A 20,947-nucleotide genomic window follows, 5' to 3' on the forward strand; every position below is an offset into this window, starting at 1 on the left:
TAATGTTAACATAAATTATAGCGAATAACTACTCACGTAAATAAAATTCCATTTACTGTATCAAACCAACCAAAGTGTGTGCAATACTATTTTCTTTTAAGTGTCACCCACCGCCTCCATCACTGCACAGTTGCGACCGGCCGACCGCAACGATCTTCACCGCCGTAGCCGCGCCAGCATGTGGAAATACAAGCTTCTGTTTTCAAATGAGAACCCTCCTCTTATACACCACCTCAATTATTATGAAGTGGATCATTTTTTTTGAAAACTTTAAAGAATCATAATCAAAATTATGATTGACCACCCGGGTGGTCATGCATCCAGGAACTAGTGACACCGTCCAGTACTGGCACTCAGAACACATTTGTGACTAAAGCCAATCACGACATCACTATAATATTATTATATACTCAGTTAATTATATAAAAATAATAAACCTATTATAACACTTAAGTCTGTTCAAAATGAGATCGGACCTCGGCGGCGACCAGTTTTCGTTCCGCGATGGTCAGACGCCGTCCCCACTACAGCGACATATCGGGCGCTGCCAAGCTCATGCGCACAACTCGGCAGCCGAGGTCCGATCTCATTTTGAACAGAGTATACTTAATTAGTGATTAATAACAGTACACAAAGAAATTACCAAGGAGGTATGTGGTATATATGTATAATATATACCTACATGACGGCTGACACGCACAATTAGTTTTACAAACAAATCTATAAATAGGGTAATACCATAATTATTGTATCTGCAATTGAAACACTTCCAAGTTCCAGGACAAGAAAAACTTTCAGTCATTAAGATTCGACTAAAATACATATAATTTAATGGAAGACCTCAACTATCTTTGAATTACCATTTGGAAACTAAATACTTTACATATCAAAACTACTAAAAAAACTTAGTCTAACATAACACTAAAATGCAAACAAATTTTATAATTTAATTTAAGTACAACAATTCAAATCATAGAACAAGAAAAAATTTAATTTAATTTAATAATATAAAAACAATAACTTCCGTATACTTTGTAGTAAAAAAAAATAGAAACTAAAAAATCTTGTACTTTATAATTTGGTTAAGTAAATGTATGTAACTTATTGACACTTAATTTATTGGAACTTTATACAATCAAGAACGTTTTTGTTTTCAAGATAAAGTTTAACTTGATTTGGAGTTCTACCATCATTCTCTGTAATGATGCACATAACAAATGTATTTTTGGGGTTCGCCAACTTTTGGAAGTTACTCAAACTATACTCTTTATAATCATCAAGAATCAAGGAACATGTCATGCATAATATAGAAATGTTGCGTATACTTTCTGGTAATTCATACAAATTCATAACAGCCAAAACATCCAACGTATCATCTATGTCAACGATTAAATACTTATAACCGCTAAATGATTGAAACTTCACACGTGCATATTTTGATTTGATTTTGGTAAGATACAACTCACCAACTCTAGGGTTTTGAACCTCCACCATATCCGTTTTATTAATATAACTTTTCAACAATTGGGATATAAATTTCTCATCACTAGATATTGCTTTAATTTTGAAATCTGTAAAAGACTTAACATGTGTCAAATGAACGAGTAGAGGATTCATCATTTCACTAATGTCAGAATCTTCTAGCTGCAAAGAGACCACACAAGGATCTCCATGGGTTTTTATAATCATATTAAACTTGATACCATCAACTGTTGTAATGTATTCAAACATATCATTAACATCAGGAAACCAAATTTCATTTTCTCGGCCGGCCAACTTAGGTGCATACAATGAACAGCGTCTTACCAATGGAGGGCACATGCAAAGGAATTCTGTAGGCTTATAGAATTCAGTAAATTCTTCATATTCACCTAAGTCCAATAGATAACATTTAGCACTGATGCCATTGGTGATTATTTCTATTTTGGCTCTACACCAACAATTAAAATGAATACTGTGTGTAACAACAATGGAACCAACCATGGAATCATTTAAATATAATTCAACTATGCTCACGTCCAATTCTTCAGAAATACGTTGTATGTACATCATTGATAAGCTCTCAGAGTGCGCATAAAAATATTGGAATGTGTCAATATACTTGATAACCACAGTTTCTACTTCAGGTATAATCAAATCATTTTCATTATTTTGTTTCTCTGGCATTGTTGACACACTGGAAGTAATATCCGATTTGTTAATGTAACTTGCAAATAATTTCACCTCAAGTAGCGACTGAGTATAAGACAACAGCTTACATTCAACATCTTTGTTTAAAAGTGTATTAATGTCAACATTTGACACCACTTGACAACGCAAAGCACAATTTGGTATTTTCTGAATTTCACTACCCAATTTAGTGGTTTTCAATGCTTTAAACTGTTCACCTGAATCTATTGACAAAACATTTACAGCACTTCCATCAATGTCCAATATCAAAGCTCTGTGCCATTTTTTTGTTATTGAATGTAATGCAGCACACATAGAACCAATTTCAGTCACAGCTGGTATCATTTTTGATTGCATTTTTACAAGAACATCCATAATAATCTTTAGCTTATCATTAAGTAAATGAGGAACAATCCAACACTCACTGCCTGAGTTAATACAAGTGACTCTCACTAAACAACCATTTTTAAGAGATTCCATTAACATGTTTTGCGACTGTCCTGGTGTAATTTTGTTTGGCGAAATAATAAGTGTTCCGTTGAGGTCTACGTGCATATTGGCTAGGAACGGTGTTCTGGAAATGTGACATGCCATTGGAAATGTCTTAACAGTGATGACAAGTGCTGGTAACAGGGCTATTTTAGTACTTCCCAAACATTGTAACTTTTCCTTCTCTATTTGTTTTTCATAACCAAAGTCAATGCAATGTACAACTGCCAATTTGGAATTAATCGATTTAACTACACATCTATAATATTTACCATGACTTTCAAACATGCTTATGTCTCCCGGTACCATGGTAGCTTTACTTTTTAATTTGCCAGAAAGTTTTGATAGATTTTCAGATATTTTTTCAACTTTTGATATGTCTTTAGATATTTGCAAGTAATTCAAGTCATCATCAACATGTAAAAATGATATTTTTTCAATGCCCCGAACAATAGGAGTGGAAAGTGGAGCAGAACTATGTTCTTTTATATTTATACGTAACCTAGAAAATCAAAAAATATTAACACATAATGTATACATTTAAACTAATTATTATTATCCAGTTAGTTTTAATTTGTATGATATAAATTGTACCGATAACAATAGTTCTAAAATTATAGAATATATTTTGTAGTAACTTGAATTATACATATGTTAACAAAATCATTAAATTTAAAGTGAACTATTGCATAATTTAACATATTATACAAATCATAGAAAAACTGAGCAATAACTCTGTTACAATAACATAACATTTTGGATAGAAAATTAAAAATGTAAAGATTAGTTTAATAAGCTATATGTATCTGACAAATATAACAGATGATTAACTGTCTCTAAAAAATATTTAAACATGATTTCAAAATGTGTAAACTTACATTCCGTTAGGATCGATGGATTTTACTGTTATTTTGTACAAAGTTTTTTCAGTAATTTTTAAGTCTAAGTTAGTTTCCATACAACAATTCAAAAAAAGCTGAGGTCTTCTCATCAAATTACTTGTAATTGGTTGAATCTAAAAAAGTTTTGAATATTATCTTTAAAAGACTTTAATTTTAAAATAAATTTAATTAAGTTGAATATAATAACTCAATAACTCAAAGTTTTTTTTTGTTTTTGAGGTGTGTAACAGTATATATAGAGTGATTCACCAAGCGTGTTCATTTCCACTTTTTTCTTTAATAATAAACTTATTAAAAATTGAATTATTATAATTTTTAAATATACCCAATTTAAACCCAAAGACCATACTTTCAAGTTCTTGATTATTTTGTACAACTTAAGAAGTATCCAATGGTGATAATAACTTCTGTTTTTCAAACGAGAACCCTCCTCTTTTACTGTACATTCATTGAGAATAATTTTTTTGAAAATTTTGATGTCCATATTTCAAATTTGAATAACTAGTTCGTTAGTTATTACAATTTTTGTACTAATTATAATAGTCATTAAAACTGGTTTTACATAAATATTAAATAGACATGAAATTGGATTTAGTATTTAATATAATTGGGCCAATTTTACAAATTATTAATTCTGATAGATTAATATTTATGACTACAAGTTTCAAATCACCATAACCCCCATATTTTATAAACTCAAAACTGTGGACCTTTTACCTTAACTCAAAAACTACTCGTACAAATTTTTATTTTTATAAGTTGAAAATTTCAGAAAAATTACCTACTGAATAATTTATAGTTGAATAGAAGTGTTCTCATTAGAAAAAACAGTATTTCCACAGGATACTTCTTAAGTAGTACAACAAATCTCAAGACTTTGAAAATATGGTTTTAAAAATACAAAAGCTTTGCTAGTTATTTTAAAATAAAATGCAAATTTAAATTTAAAAAAAAAAAATCAAATTTTGAATAACATTCATTATTGAAGAAGAAAAAGGTGGTGAGCATGCTTGGTGAATGGATGTCTTTATTTCATCAAAGCAAATTTATTTTTACTTCCCTTAAATTATCAACACTCAATTATACATACAAATTAGTGAAAAATGTGTACAAGATTTAATTAATAGGTTATAACCAGGGCTCAGAACTAAACAGTGAAATATGTGTATAGGTATGCACTAAAAAAAAGCCCAAATGTACAGTATATAATATTGAATTATTTTATGTTATGAAGTATTTTTGAAATTATGCTTTTTAGAATATTTTTTTTTACATAAGCTACAATATCATCAACAGTACTAAATTGTTTTCGTACTTCCCCAAAACTCTATGGAGGCCATTGAGCTCTTGGTAAAAATTATTCTTTTTATTGCATTAATGTTAAATAAGACCATGCCAACCATTAAAAATTTAAAATTGACACTCAGTATAATATTGAACATTAGTTTGTGGTTGATTTATAGTAAATTATTTATTGATTGTGTGATCAACAGACATTATTACTACAAAATATAATAAATAATAATACAACAAAATAAGACAACTACCATTAATTATGAACACAACATGCATTAAGAGGACGTTATAACCGCATGGGTTGTTTCCGTCTTACAAGTGCGTAACATCCCAAATTTTAAGCTCAGCAGATCACGTTAACCCAGTTAACTTAAAAATTAGCGTGAATTGATGATTGAGAGTTATGAGTATTTTAAGTTGTACAAACAATTTACAATTTTTTAATACTCATAACTTTCTTTAAAATTAAAATATAATGAGATAATCCATGAAAAGCCCTCCGTAAAAACCTTACCTTTAATTTTAATACGAGATCAATTCGCTCTAATTTTTAAGCTAACTGAGCTAAACGTGATCTGCTGAACGTAAAATTTGATATGTTACGCTCTTGTAAGACGGAGACAACACATGTGGGTATAATGTCTTCTTAATATGATTTAAACATGCAAAATCTTATAAATTAAGAAATACAACACACATTTCAATACTTTGGTTGTATATATCATGAACGGATTTTTATTTAATTTGATTTTGAATATGCAACTTCCTAAGAAATATGCAAATGCATGAAGTTCAAAACCTGGTTTTAAATAAATTAAATCAATATTTTGGATTTAATAAAATGTTAATAAAGCAAAAACCTGATTTAAGGAAACATCAGTCAATAAACCAATGTCAAACATGTTTACTATGATGGACTCTTCATTTATGTTTTTAATATAAGCTCTATACCAATGATCATTATCGACAGTTGCCAAACAATATGTATTTTGTAAATAATTGATATCAATTGATTTAGAATCCTGTGCATAACAAATTAAACAAATCATGGTTAAATTATAGTGACAACATTAAAATTATTATTAACAAACAAGAGTGAACTTACAGGGTTTTCATTAATGTGTTTCACAATTTCTTCTTCCAGTTCATCAACAGTATTTGGTTCGGGTTGAATTCCAAGTTTTAAATGGTAGTTATAAACGTATGAGAGAAAACTTTGACCTATTAATAAGTTTTCTTCGTATGGATTTTCATCTATAAAAATATTTACAGTTAAAAAATTGTTAATAATTAAACTAAACTTCTAAGGTTATACTAGTTTGGTAGTTTTATATTGAAGAATATGATATAATAATAAAAAAATTTTTAATTGTCAATAACAACAATAAATACATTATTGTATTAGTATTACAAGAAAAAGTACATAATATTCACACTTCCCCAATAAGCATAGTTTATGATAGAAGATAGTTCATAATCTATAATATACATTAACTAAAAGCTACAGCAAAAGTTAATATTAGTATGTATAAACAAGATAAAAAAGATACAAAAACAAAAGTAAAAATAGAAATATTAAAATTATTAAATGCACATATTATTTGGATCTAAAGTGTATGTAATTTATAAATTGTTTTTTTTATTCTATATTTTCATATGACTTAGATCAATGTTGAATTTCCTGCATACAGAAGTTACAACAAAAATTACACTTTTCTAACCAAAGACTGTTTAAACTCCACTTAATTTAAATTTGATAATCGTTCAGATTGTTGAGTATAATTGTGTGCATGCTGTATAGTATAGCTGCTGATGTCCATTTTAAATAATTGGAGTAAAATATTTTTTTAAATAAAGCCCATTAATATTTTAGAATAAAAACATTTTAATACAGTTGGATAGTTGAGAAAATCGATCTTTATTAAGTATGATTTTAATTAAAGTGTTTACCACAACTTCTAATTAATGCAAACTAGTTTTGTTTGTTCCATCCCATACGAAAATTGCACATAATAAAAGAGATTGTACTAATGCAAAGTACACCATCTTAAGATTGTTAATATTCAAAATACATTTGAATGATTTAAATTTAAAAAACAATTGTCAAATACCTGAACCAATATAACAATTTGGATACTCCATTTAAAATGTTCATCAATAAAAAAACAACTGACTAACTAACTTAACAATTCCTAAATATTTAATACTTGCTGTCTTATGTATAATCACACTAGTATGGCTAGTAGTATAGGAGGATGATGGTAGATTAAATCATTAAAGATGGTGGTATTGTAGACAAATTCACTTAAGTAATGACATTATTTAGCAAGCAATGTAGACACTTGCTAGTCATTAGACACAATTACAATATAACTATACACTTCTGTCTAAACACTGAGTACTGACGACAATAGTTGAATCATATAAATTCAATTACTATAAGATCACTTTAACAATAATGAAAATAGTGTGCAAGAGAAGTCCCAACGACCATATCACTAACCTTCATATCGATAGCTTAATCTTTATCTTATATTAATAATACTACAGAAGTATCATAACATTTACTTAAATGGATCATGTTTATCTCATCAATAGTTGTAGTTCTATTAAGGATGCCCTAAGCAATTGGATATTTAATTTGTTTATTACCTATAAGCTGGCAAAAACTAAACATAATTCTAATAGTCCAATTATAATTTTAAATACTAATTTAAATTTGTAAATCTTTTTTCAGTGCTTTGCAGGAATTTTTTTAAATTTTTTGTCTCATTGGCCCTTTACATGTTTAGTTTGAGAAATCATATAAATTTGTTTAAAACTATATTACATATACTTTTCAAAATATTGAAAATACATCTCTAACAAAACATATAATAGAAGCTAACGAATTAAAATCTTTTTCAAAATTAAAATTTGACAATTAAAAGTGTGTTCATTTTTCACCACTTTATTGGCGTTATTACTTATTGTCGTGTACTCACAGTAGTACAAAAATATTTTCAAGCATTGAAATATACATGTGCATACGTGTGCTATATACTGTAGTTGCCTAGTCAACCCGCAGGCAGGTAAGGAATCCTCACTCACACTTATTATCATTAACAACCAACAAAAGCAGATTATAAATTGCCTAAATGTTGGCTCTTAAACAATAGCCACTAAGAGCCGTCTTAAATAAAATCTGCAATTTACCTGTTTTCATAGCAGCATTTAAACGTTGCCCAATTCCAGACTGAAGTATAGCATTCGAAACATCAACACTAGTATCTTTTTTTATCATCTGCACAACATTGGTACCAAACTCATCAGTTTCTACAATCAGTACCTTATATAGTTGACCTATTTTAAAGTGTGGTTGTAACATTAATATAATATCAGTATCCATAACAGGGAACCACATGTCACTTAATGAGCAATCTATTACTAATTGTCCAGGTACATAACAATCACTTTCAATAAAATTGTACAATATGATTTTGTCAAAATATGCATTGATTATTTTATCTCCTTCATCAATCAATTGTAATTTAATCTCTATAAATATATAAATTCAATAATTTTTAGCCTAATAGTGGTAAAATATTGCACCCAACAATCAAATCAAAGTAGCTAACTTTCAATTGTAGAATCCATTTCAACTATTTTAGCACGAAAAATAGAATTTTTTGATTGATAAATAACATACATATTTTCCACAAGATCAATTTTTTTCAAAATACAACGAGATTCCAACATATTTTTAATAAGGTCCATAAAAGGTTCAAAATTTGGACTGTATTGTCTCACACTAAAGTTAAAAGGTGATTTGTAATAAATCAATGAACCAATAATTTCTTGTGCGTTATTTAAAGCTTCTTTCTTTAAAAACATTATTGGGAATATCTAAAAAAAAATTGTTGTATACATATTATTTAAATGTTGTTTATAATGTTATATACATATTCATTTAATATCTTCATAATCCTTACATTCTTTTAAAATTTTTTTTACTTATTTTGAATGACAACATACAGTTTTCATTTCATTTTCAAAAGCAGGATATTTTGATACATAAAAATCAAATTAAGGACTAGAAGTTTATGAGTTATTACTTATTGCTTATAAGTATTTAAAGGGTTGATGAGTGGAGTGGAATACGGTTACCCCATATAAAATGTTGGTCCAATACTCAGCTCGTATTAACTTTTGAATGCTTAGACCTCATTAACTACTCATCTTAAATTCAATTTTTATTAATCAAAATATTTATAAAAATACTGTGGTTGCTGCTTCTTGGACTCACTTTGGGACCTGACCATTTGAGTCCATTAACCGAATGAGTTAATAAGGCGAATGACTCAAAATTTTTTTTTAAAAATCTTTAAATTTAAAAACGTATTTTATTTAAAAATATTTTTTGAGATTCAAGGTATGTATGTACAAAATTAAAAATCTAGCTATACGCAATTAAAAATAAAATAATATGTAATATAATAATATATGTAAAATCTAATTAATTTTTCGATAAAAACCCATCTAGGGTTGATTGGATTTTCCTTTCTTCGGCCAACTTCATAATCATATCTTCGTAGGATTTATATTGCTCAAATACGTCAAAATCGCCTATTTGCTGAATCCCTATACATACAATTTGAAGCGCAAAATACCGATACCGACTTATTTCACATTTATAATACGTTTGCTCAGTGTATGTACATATTTTACTTATTAATCTTATTTTCAAATGATCCTATTAACCAGCGTGTGAGTCGAATGGACGAATTTTTTGCTGTGTTTGTAAATGTGCAAATCGGGACCAGCTGTTTTGAGTATAATAGGCGAATGAGTCAGTTAACCGTGAGTCCAATAAGCGGCGACCACTGGATTATGTTTTAGAATATAAAATTAAAACTGCATATTGTCACCCAAAAAACTATAAGGATAAAATATTAAAAATTGTTGTTTTTTAATGACTTGAAATCTAAAAACCATGTTTAAATTTGTTTACAAAAATATACACTTTTGGTTCTTCTTCTTTTTTAGCAATATTTAATCAAACAATTGTTTGTAAATATATAAAATTTGAATTTTTTGTTGTATGGCACATTTATTTAACCAGAAGTCCAAGGTCCAGTCCGGTCACCTGTTAGGCAGAATTTTAATTTGGACACCATAGGTTTTTGCCACGGGTTTGAGATGATGGTATTATCTTTAATAAGAAAGTTGCCAACCCAGAAAAATGTTAGTTTCAACCAGCAACAGTGCATAGTAAAACCATCACTCTGTCTAACAATTAATTGATTGAAATGTGCTCTTTGGTTTTATTTTTTTATAATTACATATACATAAAAATATGGTTATTTATAGATTAATAACTATACATAACTTTACAATTTATTGAAGTAAATAATTTTTGTGATGTTTTACAAGTGAGTTTTCAGTGCATGTACAGTAAATTCCCCGGTAAATTCTATCCTCAAGTGTAAAAAAGTATTAAGATATTGTCAACCACCTCACTTGTTTCGTAACTTTTGGTTCTTTTTCCATTACTTCCAGATTTATGATTTCTTTAATTTCTGAATCTATGTTTTCTTTTGTTTCTGAATTTATGTTTACTATTTCTTTTTGAAAACCCTGAAATATTAAGTTAGGTTATTTCAATAAGATTTATTTTATCAATCATATAACACAGGACATTATACTTACATTAAGATGGTTGATTGGTGTTGTACAATTTTCAGCATTATTCTCAATACTTTTAATCTCATCCTGCAAAAATAAATACATTCATACAACTGCCATTGTGGTCTTTACAGTTAAGGTGATTTCAAAATTGTTATTTACATACAATTTAATTCAAATACTCAAAACACAATGTACCTATGTTTCTTTATGATAAGTGATATGATCATGTCATAACATGTAGGAGTGTAGCCTGTGGGGGTATTTTGTGTGTAACCAAGTGGGGAGAGGGTTAAGGTGGGATAGCATCCCTCCACTTATTTGGCAAAACTATTTAAAGCGATATATGAGAACTACATAAATTATGATGGACTTTCTTCCATAATATGTTTTGAGCCACTTTGAAAACGGTATAACCCTCACCCTTCCTCCTGGCAGTAAAAAACCAAAAATATATGAAATGTGTGAGCCTCTCCCACCAAGTTGCATTTAAATTTTCAATTAAACACTATATTTTATAAATAGTGACTATGTGCCTGGTTACATATTAATTAATTATATATTATTATATTAATTAATTTTAATAAAAATAATAAATTGTTAATCTATATATTATCATCTATTTTGCAAAATTTAAAACATTTTTTTTTTACAGTATTATTACATAAAAGTATGTAAATTTTTTTTTTTGTATTTTTAATAGATTTAATATCAAAATTCAAAGTAGAATTTTATTTAACATTAAATCCACTATTTTTTTAGTCATTCGCTACTTATATGTATTATTCGTTATAACTTTTGGGTTCCAAAATAAAATCGTTGGTAAGTATATGATTATTATAGGATTAATAATATAATTAATTTTTATAAATTAGTAAATCAACTGTTTTCTATTGCTCTTTCCCCCTGGAATCCCATTAAGAGGTCAGCGCTTTATTTGTATTCTCTATTTGGCCTACAAGCTACATAGACAAAACAAATTCACAAAAAATCATTTTTATTAAGTTATCGTTGAGTAAAATCTCCTATTTAAAAAAATGATTGATAATTATTAACAGTGAAACTTCAGTATTACAAGTTCTCAAAGGTAACAAAAATATTTTGTAGTAAAGATAAATTCGTTTAATAGAATTAAATGGATCTAATTTGGGTTGGTTCTGAAAAATATTGTTTATTAGAAAATGTTGTTAAATGGATGGGTATTGAATACTTGTAAGAAACTTTTGCTGTGTGTTTGACAATATGTTACAGCAATGTATAAATATTCTCCAAAAAAATTAAATATCACAATTCATTTAAATTTACAAATGTACATAAAAGTTGATAATAAAGTCAAATTATCATAAAACTTTTTAAGAGGACGCCACACTTGCATGTATTGTCTCTATCTTACAATTGTTTGATGTGCGCATTTTCTCTAACTAATAAAATTTCCAAAATCGACATCTCCTGAATGTTAACTTGTGGAAAACAGTTATTTCTATCATTTCTAATTTAACATATACTGTGATTAAAAATTAGCGAACTTATAAAGTTCACTAATGATTTGTGAAAACACCATAATTTGTTACATTTGTGAAGAATCAAACATCAAAATAATTTTCATCTTAATTATTGTTTAAGACTCGTAATTAATTAATGGTTCATTTATTATTATTACCCTGGTACATAAGTAATATCTTTAAAAATATTTTAAACTGAATACATACATTTATTTCTGTTATTGAAAACATTTCTTGTGACTTCATAGATATTGAATCATATGTATCATTTGATACATTGCATACTTCAATAAGCTCTTCATTATTTTTTTTGAATAATTTAACTTTGTATAAACCAAAACTAGGATCTATTTTCAATGGTAACATTTGAAAATTCTTTTGAATAAATATGTTTTGGTCTACAATAGTATCTTTTGGCTTGTCCAGTACCACATTCAAAGATCGCATTTCAATTACATAGTAACTAAAAAATAAAGTTTACAAATGTTATTAATTATTATAAAACATAATTGTATAATTAGGTGCTATCGAAGAAAAAATACATCTTTAGCCACATTCAAATATATTACCTTACTTATATATTAACCTATATTAACCTTACTTGGAAGGTATTTCAAAAACTGCAGTCCTAGGTACTAATTCTTTAATTCCATAATCTACTAGATCAATGTACAATCTATCAATTTTTACTTCTAAGATTATAGCTCTAACCAGTTTGTTATGAAAAACAATCAAACAAGGAGTATACACTTCAAGAACTGGTGCCAGTTTTAAATTATGTCTGTCAATTGAATTTAACATATCAGATAATGCTTCAGATTCATTGTCCTAGTAAAAATAATAAAAAATAAATAAATGCACCCTTAGAAATTAAATAGTTTTTGCTATTTTTTAGTAGGTATATTAATATTAAAATTGTTTTATTTAATTATAAGCTTTAGATATTTTTAATATTATGTAAAATATTATGCGTACATGGTTTTTTTAATATTGATTAGGTTGTAACAATTTTTTACATAATAAACATGGTTGTAAATAATTATTATGCATGCACTATATGCAAATTCAAATATTAAAAATACTTATTTTGTCTTCATTACAAAAAAAAAGGAAGTAAAATAAGTTTCCATTTGCCACTAATAATATTTAGCATAAAAGTACATTTAAAATCTCTCTTGAAAAATATTGCATTGCATGAATATACTTACAAGTGTCCGGACTGTCAGAAGAATTGATATGTTATCTATAACAACCCTTGTGACACTTATGCTTATTAAAGTAATGAAATCTAAACGTTGAGATCGTAGAAAAGAACCAAAGCTTAACGCTTTGCTTGCAATTGGGCAACTGTTGATCATATCGGATTTATTGTTTAATTCAATTGTTGATTCCATACTATTAGCAATGGTGATCATTGTAGCCAAATTGATGTTATCTGCTATGCCTTTGTCAACTAAAATTTTGTCCACATCAAATAATGATATGAATGTGATACCACCAATTTCAAAGTCTCTTCGATATTTGTAATATTTATTGCACAAAATATTAATTAAGTCAATGTCTGATTTTGATTTTGATTTACTTATACAAGTACTCAGCAAAAATGTATATACTGTGGCTCTTTGACACAAATCAATTAAAAAAGAAGGATCTACATCTTGGATTACTTCTCTAACATTAAAATATGAAACCACCATAGTCCGGCCATAATCTATGAGGACTATAGTGTGAGTTTTGGCCACTAAATCTGAATATATAATTTGACATCTATATACTCTTGATTCATAGTCATTTTTCCAAGTATATACATATAACTTGTTTCCAAAAAGGTCTAATGCATTACATTCCTTTAAAAAAGTTAAATGTCACCATATCAAATAATTTAATTATTTAATATTCATACCCTTGAGTAATGATCATAATTTTGTACATTTTTTTCTAAATTTTTTCTCTTTTGAGAGTAAAAGTTTGCCCAAATTTTTATGAAACATCCTTGAAATTCAGCATGAGTCACATAAATGTCATTGTTAGTCAACTTATGAGGAACTAATGATTTCTCCATAATTTAATCCAGTTGTTCTATACTAAAAAAATGGACAGCTATTTTAATAGGGCATAAATAATTTTATATGGCAGTTGTTACATAGAAAAATTATTTCATTACAATTACATGGTATGACATAAATCAGCTTGGTAAAATATGGCTAATGTGGACAACTGAATTGGCAAAACTTGTGTTTGAAAATGTGTCATGATTATCAACATAATATGAATACAATGAACTACAAAAAAGCACTAAACAAATGGAACGACCTGTTTTAAATTACTATTAGATACTTAACTAAAGAAAGGAAGATTGAAGAAAAAAAAGCTATTTATATTTGATGAATTATTTTACAGGATATTTTTTTAGGATTGGTTGGGTAGATTATATAACAAAATAATAAGTCTATCATAGAAAACAAAACATTTTATAAAAGCCCAGAAAATTAAAAGATATACACTGATAAGTCATACTCTACGGCACAAAAATAAACTAGAAAAACTAATAGAGAATCCATAGAAGAAAGACTACCACTCAAATGCATAAGTCGACCAAATATTATGCTGGAGAACATACTAAAATTTGAAAAGAAAAGCAGAGAAGCAAAACAAATGGAAAGTTGCTGCCAACCAGCTCTTGGGCTGTTAACCCAGAAGAAAAACTAAGGAGTTGGCCCAGCATTTGAATTTCTAAAATATTTTTTTTTATTTTAAGTCGAAATACACAATCTATATCATAAGAAATAATAAATATATAGGTGTTATGATATTGGCAACATTGTATTACAATTTATATTTATGTTAACCTCACTTTTATGATGATTTATTCATTCATTGTTCTGTTCACGAGTATATAAATGTTATTGTAAAATGTGAAAATAAAAAACACATAAAGATAAGTTGTGAAAAGTTTTGTCATTACCTCAGGATATTACAAATGTCGACGAAGATATAAAACAAATATGAAGCGTTCAAACACAAATTGTCAATCTAATTAAAGGCTGTAAAGAAAAAGAGCCTGAAAACCTGACGAACGTCAAGGTGAATCAAACAAAGAGTATACACTTCAAGAACTGGTGCCAGTTTTAAATTATGTCTGTCAATTGAATTTAACATATCAGATAATGCTTCAGATTCATTGTCCTAGTAAAAATAATAAAAAATAAATAAATGCACCCTTAGAAATTAAATAGTTTTTGCTATTTTTTAGTAGATATATTAATGTAAAATTAAAGAAAAACCAAAAAGGTAGTTCAAGGTGAACATAACCAAAAGATGACGGGTGTGATCGGATCATTGGCAGAGTTCCAAGTCGATGGAGAATGGTCAATTTATCAAGAAAGAATGGAACAAATTTTTCTTAGTAAACACAATACCGGAGGAACGCAAAGTACCGTTGTTAATTACATGTATTGGGGAAAAAACTTGCAAGACACTTGAAGATTTGTGTGACCCTATAATACCATCCGAAAGACCAAATAAAGAATTATGTACTGTATTAGATAGGCAGTTCTCTCCTAAAGTATCAGTCTTCAGACAGCGAGAAGAATTTTATAATTCAAGACAAAATTCAAATGAAAATGTGAATGATTGGTATGCAAGAATAAAAAATTCAGCAACAACATGTAAATTTGGACGAGGACTAATTGATGTTGTTGTTATAATTGTTATTTGGCATTTTTATCAAGTAAGCAGGAAATTAATTTAGTGAGAATTTATGAGAGACTTAGTCATCTATAAACCTAAATTGTGTCGAAAAACCTAAAACCAAATAATGGATCCAGTTTGAAAGAATCAATTGATTGATCAAAATTAAATCAATTAACTGGCCCATAGGCACACTGACGGTTTCACACTAACATTTACATACAGCAAATTTGTCATTATCCCAGCAATAGGATTATGAACTTTTACATGGGACTACCTATAATGGTTAAAATATATCATTCTTATTTCATTGAGTAGACAATTAACAGAAAATACTAATCCGCAAAATATACAGAATTTCAAATTTTATATTTCTAAATGAAAAATCAAATATATCTAACATAATCTATATAGAATTCAACGAATAAATTATAAATAAAACATTTGGGTGGGAGTTCAGATTATCATAAAATATGTTCCTTGAAAAATGTACACTTCCATTTCAAGTATGACAACATTTTGTGTAGGTACATCATGTAGTATGAACCATAATCAAAGTTCATTATTAATTATTAAATTACCTTGCCTTAAAATGTATCTTATCATGACAAAGCTGATGGTGTGCAGTGTGCAGCCTTCCGTATTATATAGGTACACCTAAATACAAATCATTTACAACACAATATAGTTCAGGTACTTAGGTCGTATGTGGTACCTATGTGATATAAAATATGTGAAGCTTAACGGTTCACAATACGATTTATTTCCAGGCGCCGATCCAGGTCGATTGTAAAATTGAAAATATAAGAAGTACTTACCCGCCTGGGTCAATGGCCGACAACTGCAGTAGTTTACAATCAATAATCAATTCGACGAAGTATTAAACGCGACGACGAGATAAATTAATTACGATATCATTATAAAACCACGGCAAATACATACTCCTGACTTCTGTCTTCTCGTGCAGGTGTCAGACTGTCAGGTAGGCGCAGGCCGCAGGTCAAGTTCAGAAACAATCCTTCATGTCCGTTTTAAAAATATTTCCCAGTAATAAGAGATGGTGATATAATAAAATTGTAAATCTATCTGAATCCGGTGAAAAGCCTGAAAAGTAAAAACTCGAAACAGTCGAAACTGAAAGTCGGAAATCGTTTCGTGATTTGCTGTTTTATACGAGCGTTTTGATTGGATAAGGCTTATAAATCATGGTTAAATATAATAAATTAGCCATGTTAAAAATAGTAGTCTCAAAATCCATAACCATAGAAAAAAAAATATATTATACCAGCCATACCAATGGTAAATACCAAGGCGGGTTTCCACTATACACGTGAGCGCATTCGTGCATACTGCATACAATTCATAGAGTAGTAATAATAATAATATTACTATATGATACAAATCCTTTGCTGTGATTGGTTGTTTAGGTTAGGTTTCCACACGTTTAACCGTGTTACCATGTTGTTGGACTTAATAGTGGAAACTAAATAATCAGAAATTCAGAACTAAAAATTCGGTATTTCAGTTGATTATTGAGTAATCAATAATCATTATTAGCTTATAATATTAAGTATATATTTATCAACGTTTGTTTCGTTTTCCGATGGTAGAAGGTAATATATCCATTGTAGATAACAATATAAAATTATGTTTCCCCATTTGGCATTTCCCCAGTTCATATATTTAATAGATGTATAAATAATAGCTGTACTATAACCGATCGGATGCCCTTAAAAATAAAATTAATGCGCAACGAGATCAATTTCGTAAGTACCTACTACCAGGCCCGGATAAAGCCGTGGAGTTATTGAGTTGAACTCGGTGGGCCGCTTAACATTTGGGCCTGTTTGGTAGTATATTTATTATTTATCTATGTCAACTATAGCATATATAATTTAATATTTATATTGTATGATCTATGATGTTATTACTTATATTATTAAAATATGGATAGCTATTTATGTTTTTATCTTATTGAAAGATGGGCCGCTAACTTTTTTAGGGCCGGTTAAAATCGTATAAGGTTACGGTCAGACTATATCCGAATTCGGACGGAATTGAGTTCGGCCGAAGACGGCCGTCTTCGGCCGAAAACAATAATACCCCGCAATGTAATTGTTGTGGTCAGATTACGTCCGAATTATTCGGACGAATACGTCCGACGTCGGATAAAATCAAAATATTTTGTTTTTTCCGGCCGAATCCGCCCGACGCGGAGTCCGTTTCAGCATGAAGCCATGAACTATTTTCGTCATATTGACGAAAATGGCCATATTTTACCACTTATAATTTATTTATATAAAATTGTTTTGGGCTATAAAATTATTTTTGTATATTTCTTCTTGCAAGTTATTTACAGTACCTTGTTCATTTTGTGCAATTACGAGAACCTCGTAGGAGTGGTTGGACCTGTGTTTTCAATTGAATTGAATATTTTAAATTTTATCAGATTTGAGTATCCTTTTAAACTAATAATAATAAACTAAGAATGATTGATTCAGAAAAATTAATTAGTTTAGTTCATGACCGCAATGCCTTGTGGAATAAAAAATCTAAACATTACCACAATAGAGACATAATTAGGAAACTTTGGGATGAAATAGCTACAGAAATGGAAACTAAAAGTGAGTATTCAAATTAAAGTAAACTATTATAAAAATTAATTTTTCTATTCATAATTCATACAGATACAATAGTATAATGTAAGTAAGGTTAAAGCTAATAGGTACAATATACTATTAACCTAATTTTAAATCTTAAAAATTATTAATAATCTTAAATTAGGTTGGTATAGGTATCTATCGAGGTATCTACCTGACTACTTAGTTAAAATCAAAGGTTAGATATATAGGTAATAAATACTTATAGTCAATACAATTTATTAATTTTTAAGTTAAAATTATTTCATATTACTAACTTAATTAGGTATTTTAAAAATGTACAGCTCCAACATTATTAAAATACTCTTTGAAATTATCACGTATTGCATAGGCTGCAGTTTTAGAACGATTGTTTCGTCTTGATATTTCAATTTCTGTATTGGTTTGATGAATATTTACAAGAAGCGTATCATCAATCCCTTCCTGATCGATAATTATATTATGTAATAAACAGATACATTTAACTATTGTGTCTACGTGATCTTCATTAACTTGTAATTCCGTTTTTAGACACCTCCACTTTGATACTAATATACCAAATGTACATTCTATCATTCGTCTGGCTCGACTAAGACGATAGTTGAAAATTTCTTTTTCTGGATCCAAATTTGTGGTGCATGGATATGGTCGCATCAAATATTCTTTTAGTGGATATCCTTGGTCTCCCAATAAAACAAAAGGCATTGGAATATTTGTGTTTGGAAGTGGTCTGTTGGGTGGTACATTAAAAGAATTTGTTTCTAGGTAATTATATATATTAGACTCAGTAAATACACCGCTATCACTCTGTTTTCCATACGCTCCTATGTCCACTGTAATAAATTTATATTTTGCATCACACACGCCTTGCAAGTGTACCGAAAAATAATTTTTATAGTTATAAAACATTGAACCAGTTTTTTTTGGACATTTTATGCGGATGTGTTTACCGTCAATGCACCAGATACAATTAGGAAAATTCCACAGAGTTTCAAAATCGTGAGCAATCTGGTAAAACATATCTTTCGTCGGAAAAGGCATATGAATTTGTCCAAAAACATTCCAAATTGTGTTACATGTTTCATAAATTATTCCACTGATCGTGTTATGTGCCATACGAAATGAAAATGCTAATGATCTATAAGGAGTTCCCGTAGATAGAAACCTAAAACATAATTTAAAATGTGTAAGTTAGTAATCTAAACCTAATTACACACTTAAGAAAAACACCTAATCATACAAAAATCATAATCATATACAGGGTGTAATATTAAGACTTGACAGATTAAATGATTTACAATTTTATGGTAGAAACATTAATTATCTAAGTCAAGTAGTTTATTTTTTAGAATTTTTTACAATATCAATATTTTTTTAGTAAATTAATTTAGAACGTAATAACTTTTTTCAAAATATTTTTTTTAGGAATTTGCTGATATGAGTATATTTCTTAAATTATTTTTTACCTAATAATATAATTTCCTCAATTTTTGTCCTACATTGAAGTGAAGTAGCATCATTTTTTTTTTCATGTTTTCCTGTTACACTTGTAGTTGGTGTAACCTATAGATTACAATAAGAGTGTGACATCAAGTACAACGTTTATTATTTTTTATTACAGAAAACAAAAAAATTAAATATCTTATGTACATTTTTTTTAAAGCTCAAAATAGCCTATTTTAGATTTTGAGCAGAGCGATGTATGCATATGTAATGATTTTACAATGATGTTTTTTTCAGTGTGTACACAATAAGTTATCGAAATAATGATTCGATTTTCAATTTTAGTATCTTTTCTGCTGGGAAAGAGAATCTAGTATTAGTACATTGGAAGGTTGCAAAATTAGTTGAGTAATGAGTTGGAAATATAAAAATATCATAGATATGAAAATTTAATAAGTACAAAGTTCCTAACAAGTTTATCTACCTTAAACAATAAAAATATGTTTCCTGGAGAGTCAAGTTAAATTTTTATAAGCGTTTTTTAGAAAAACTTAAAATTTTTACAACATTCGATTTTCAATAGATTTCTCACGGAACGATTTTCTTATTTCATTTGTTATTTAATAACGAATAACCACAGTTACATACAAATTACACCAAATGTTTATTTTATCTTAATGAAATACATACTAAAAATATTTTGAGTCTTTTTGAGCTGTTTCAATTTTAATTTTTTTTGGTTTTTTTTTCTACAAATGTCAATAAAATTGTATTCATTGCATCAAAAAAATTTACTTTATAATACAATAATCCTCGAACATTGTTTCAATATCCATTTAAAAATATTAAAAATACATAGGCAAGATTTTTTTTGCAAGCATTTTAAGTTCTAATTTTGACAACATTTATCAAATTGAAAATTTACAAATTATTTTATTGGTAGCAAAAATGTATAAAATTTTACATTTGTATACCTAAGGATTAAAAACTTTAAAAAAAGGTTAGTTTATACTGTAACTCAAAAATCAAAAAAGATGGGTTAAGTTGATGTCGCTCTGCTGTACAGTAGGTGTGCAAGTGGATGTTAATTTTGAATTCAATGATATAATATCATTGTATACGAAAAACAATTCTGAGCTGAGACGGTTTGTCA

General features: G+C 28.2%; 2 protein-coding genes across 2 annotated transcripts; both read right to left on the bottom strand.

The window, feature by feature from the left end:
- Window positions 1–1,030: 1,030 nt before the first annotated feature.
- LOC111037863 lies at window positions 1,031–17,041 on the bottom strand. The gene is made up of 14 exons (XM_022320664.1): window positions 16,531–17,041; window positions 16,294–16,369; window positions 13,926–14,106; window positions 13,231–13,869; window positions 12,624–12,850; window positions 12,230–12,485; window positions 10,545–10,607; window positions 10,356–10,472; window positions 8,474–8,741; window positions 8,052–8,393; window positions 5,962–6,110; window positions 5,717–5,878; window positions 3,537–3,673; window positions 1,031–3,160 (listed from the first exon to the last, which is right to left on the bottom strand). The coding sequence occupies exons 3-14, from the start codon at window positions 14,082–14,084 to the stop codon at window positions 1,117–1,119; spliced, it is 4,563 nt and encodes a 1,520-aa protein (XP_022176356.1). The 5' UTR covers window positions 14,085–14,106; window positions 16,294–16,369; window positions 16,531–17,041; the 3' UTR covers window positions 1,031–1,116.
- A 1,186-nt stretch (window positions 17,042–18,227) lies between these two features.
- LOC111037858 (protein ALP1-like) lies at window positions 18,228–19,516 on the bottom strand (the record flags this gene model as incomplete). Its single annotated transcript, XM_022320660.1, has 2 exons — window positions 18,228–18,264; window positions 18,677–19,516. Coding segments are annotated over 2 exons (877 nt in total), but the record flags the coding sequence as incomplete, so codon positions are not given.
- Between the last annotated feature and the right edge of the window lie 1,431 nt (window positions 19,517–20,947).

This window comes from Myzus persicae, unplaced genomic scaffold, assembly GCF_001856785.1.
Source record: "Myzus persicae strain clone G006 unplaced genomic scaffold, MPER_G0061.0, whole genome shotgun sequence".
Classification (NCBI taxonomy): Eukaryota; Metazoa; Arthropoda; class Insecta; order Hemiptera; family Aphididae; genus Myzus; species Myzus persicae.

Bases quoted from the DNA above. Each gene is read 5' to 3' on its own strand.
- LOC111037863 (XM_022320664.1), bottom strand. From the start codon at position 14,084: ATGGAGAAATCATTAGTTCCTCATAAGTTGACTAACAATGACATTTAT. The intron at 10,473-10,544 runs GTAAGTATAATG...TTAATATTTCAG, and splicing joins CACCAATCAACCATCTTAAT to GGTTTTCAAAAAGAAATAGT. The intron at 8,742-10,355 runs GTGAGGTGGTTG...ATTTTTTTTTAG, and splicing joins AACCAAAAGTTACGAAACAA to ATATTCCCAATAATGTTTTT.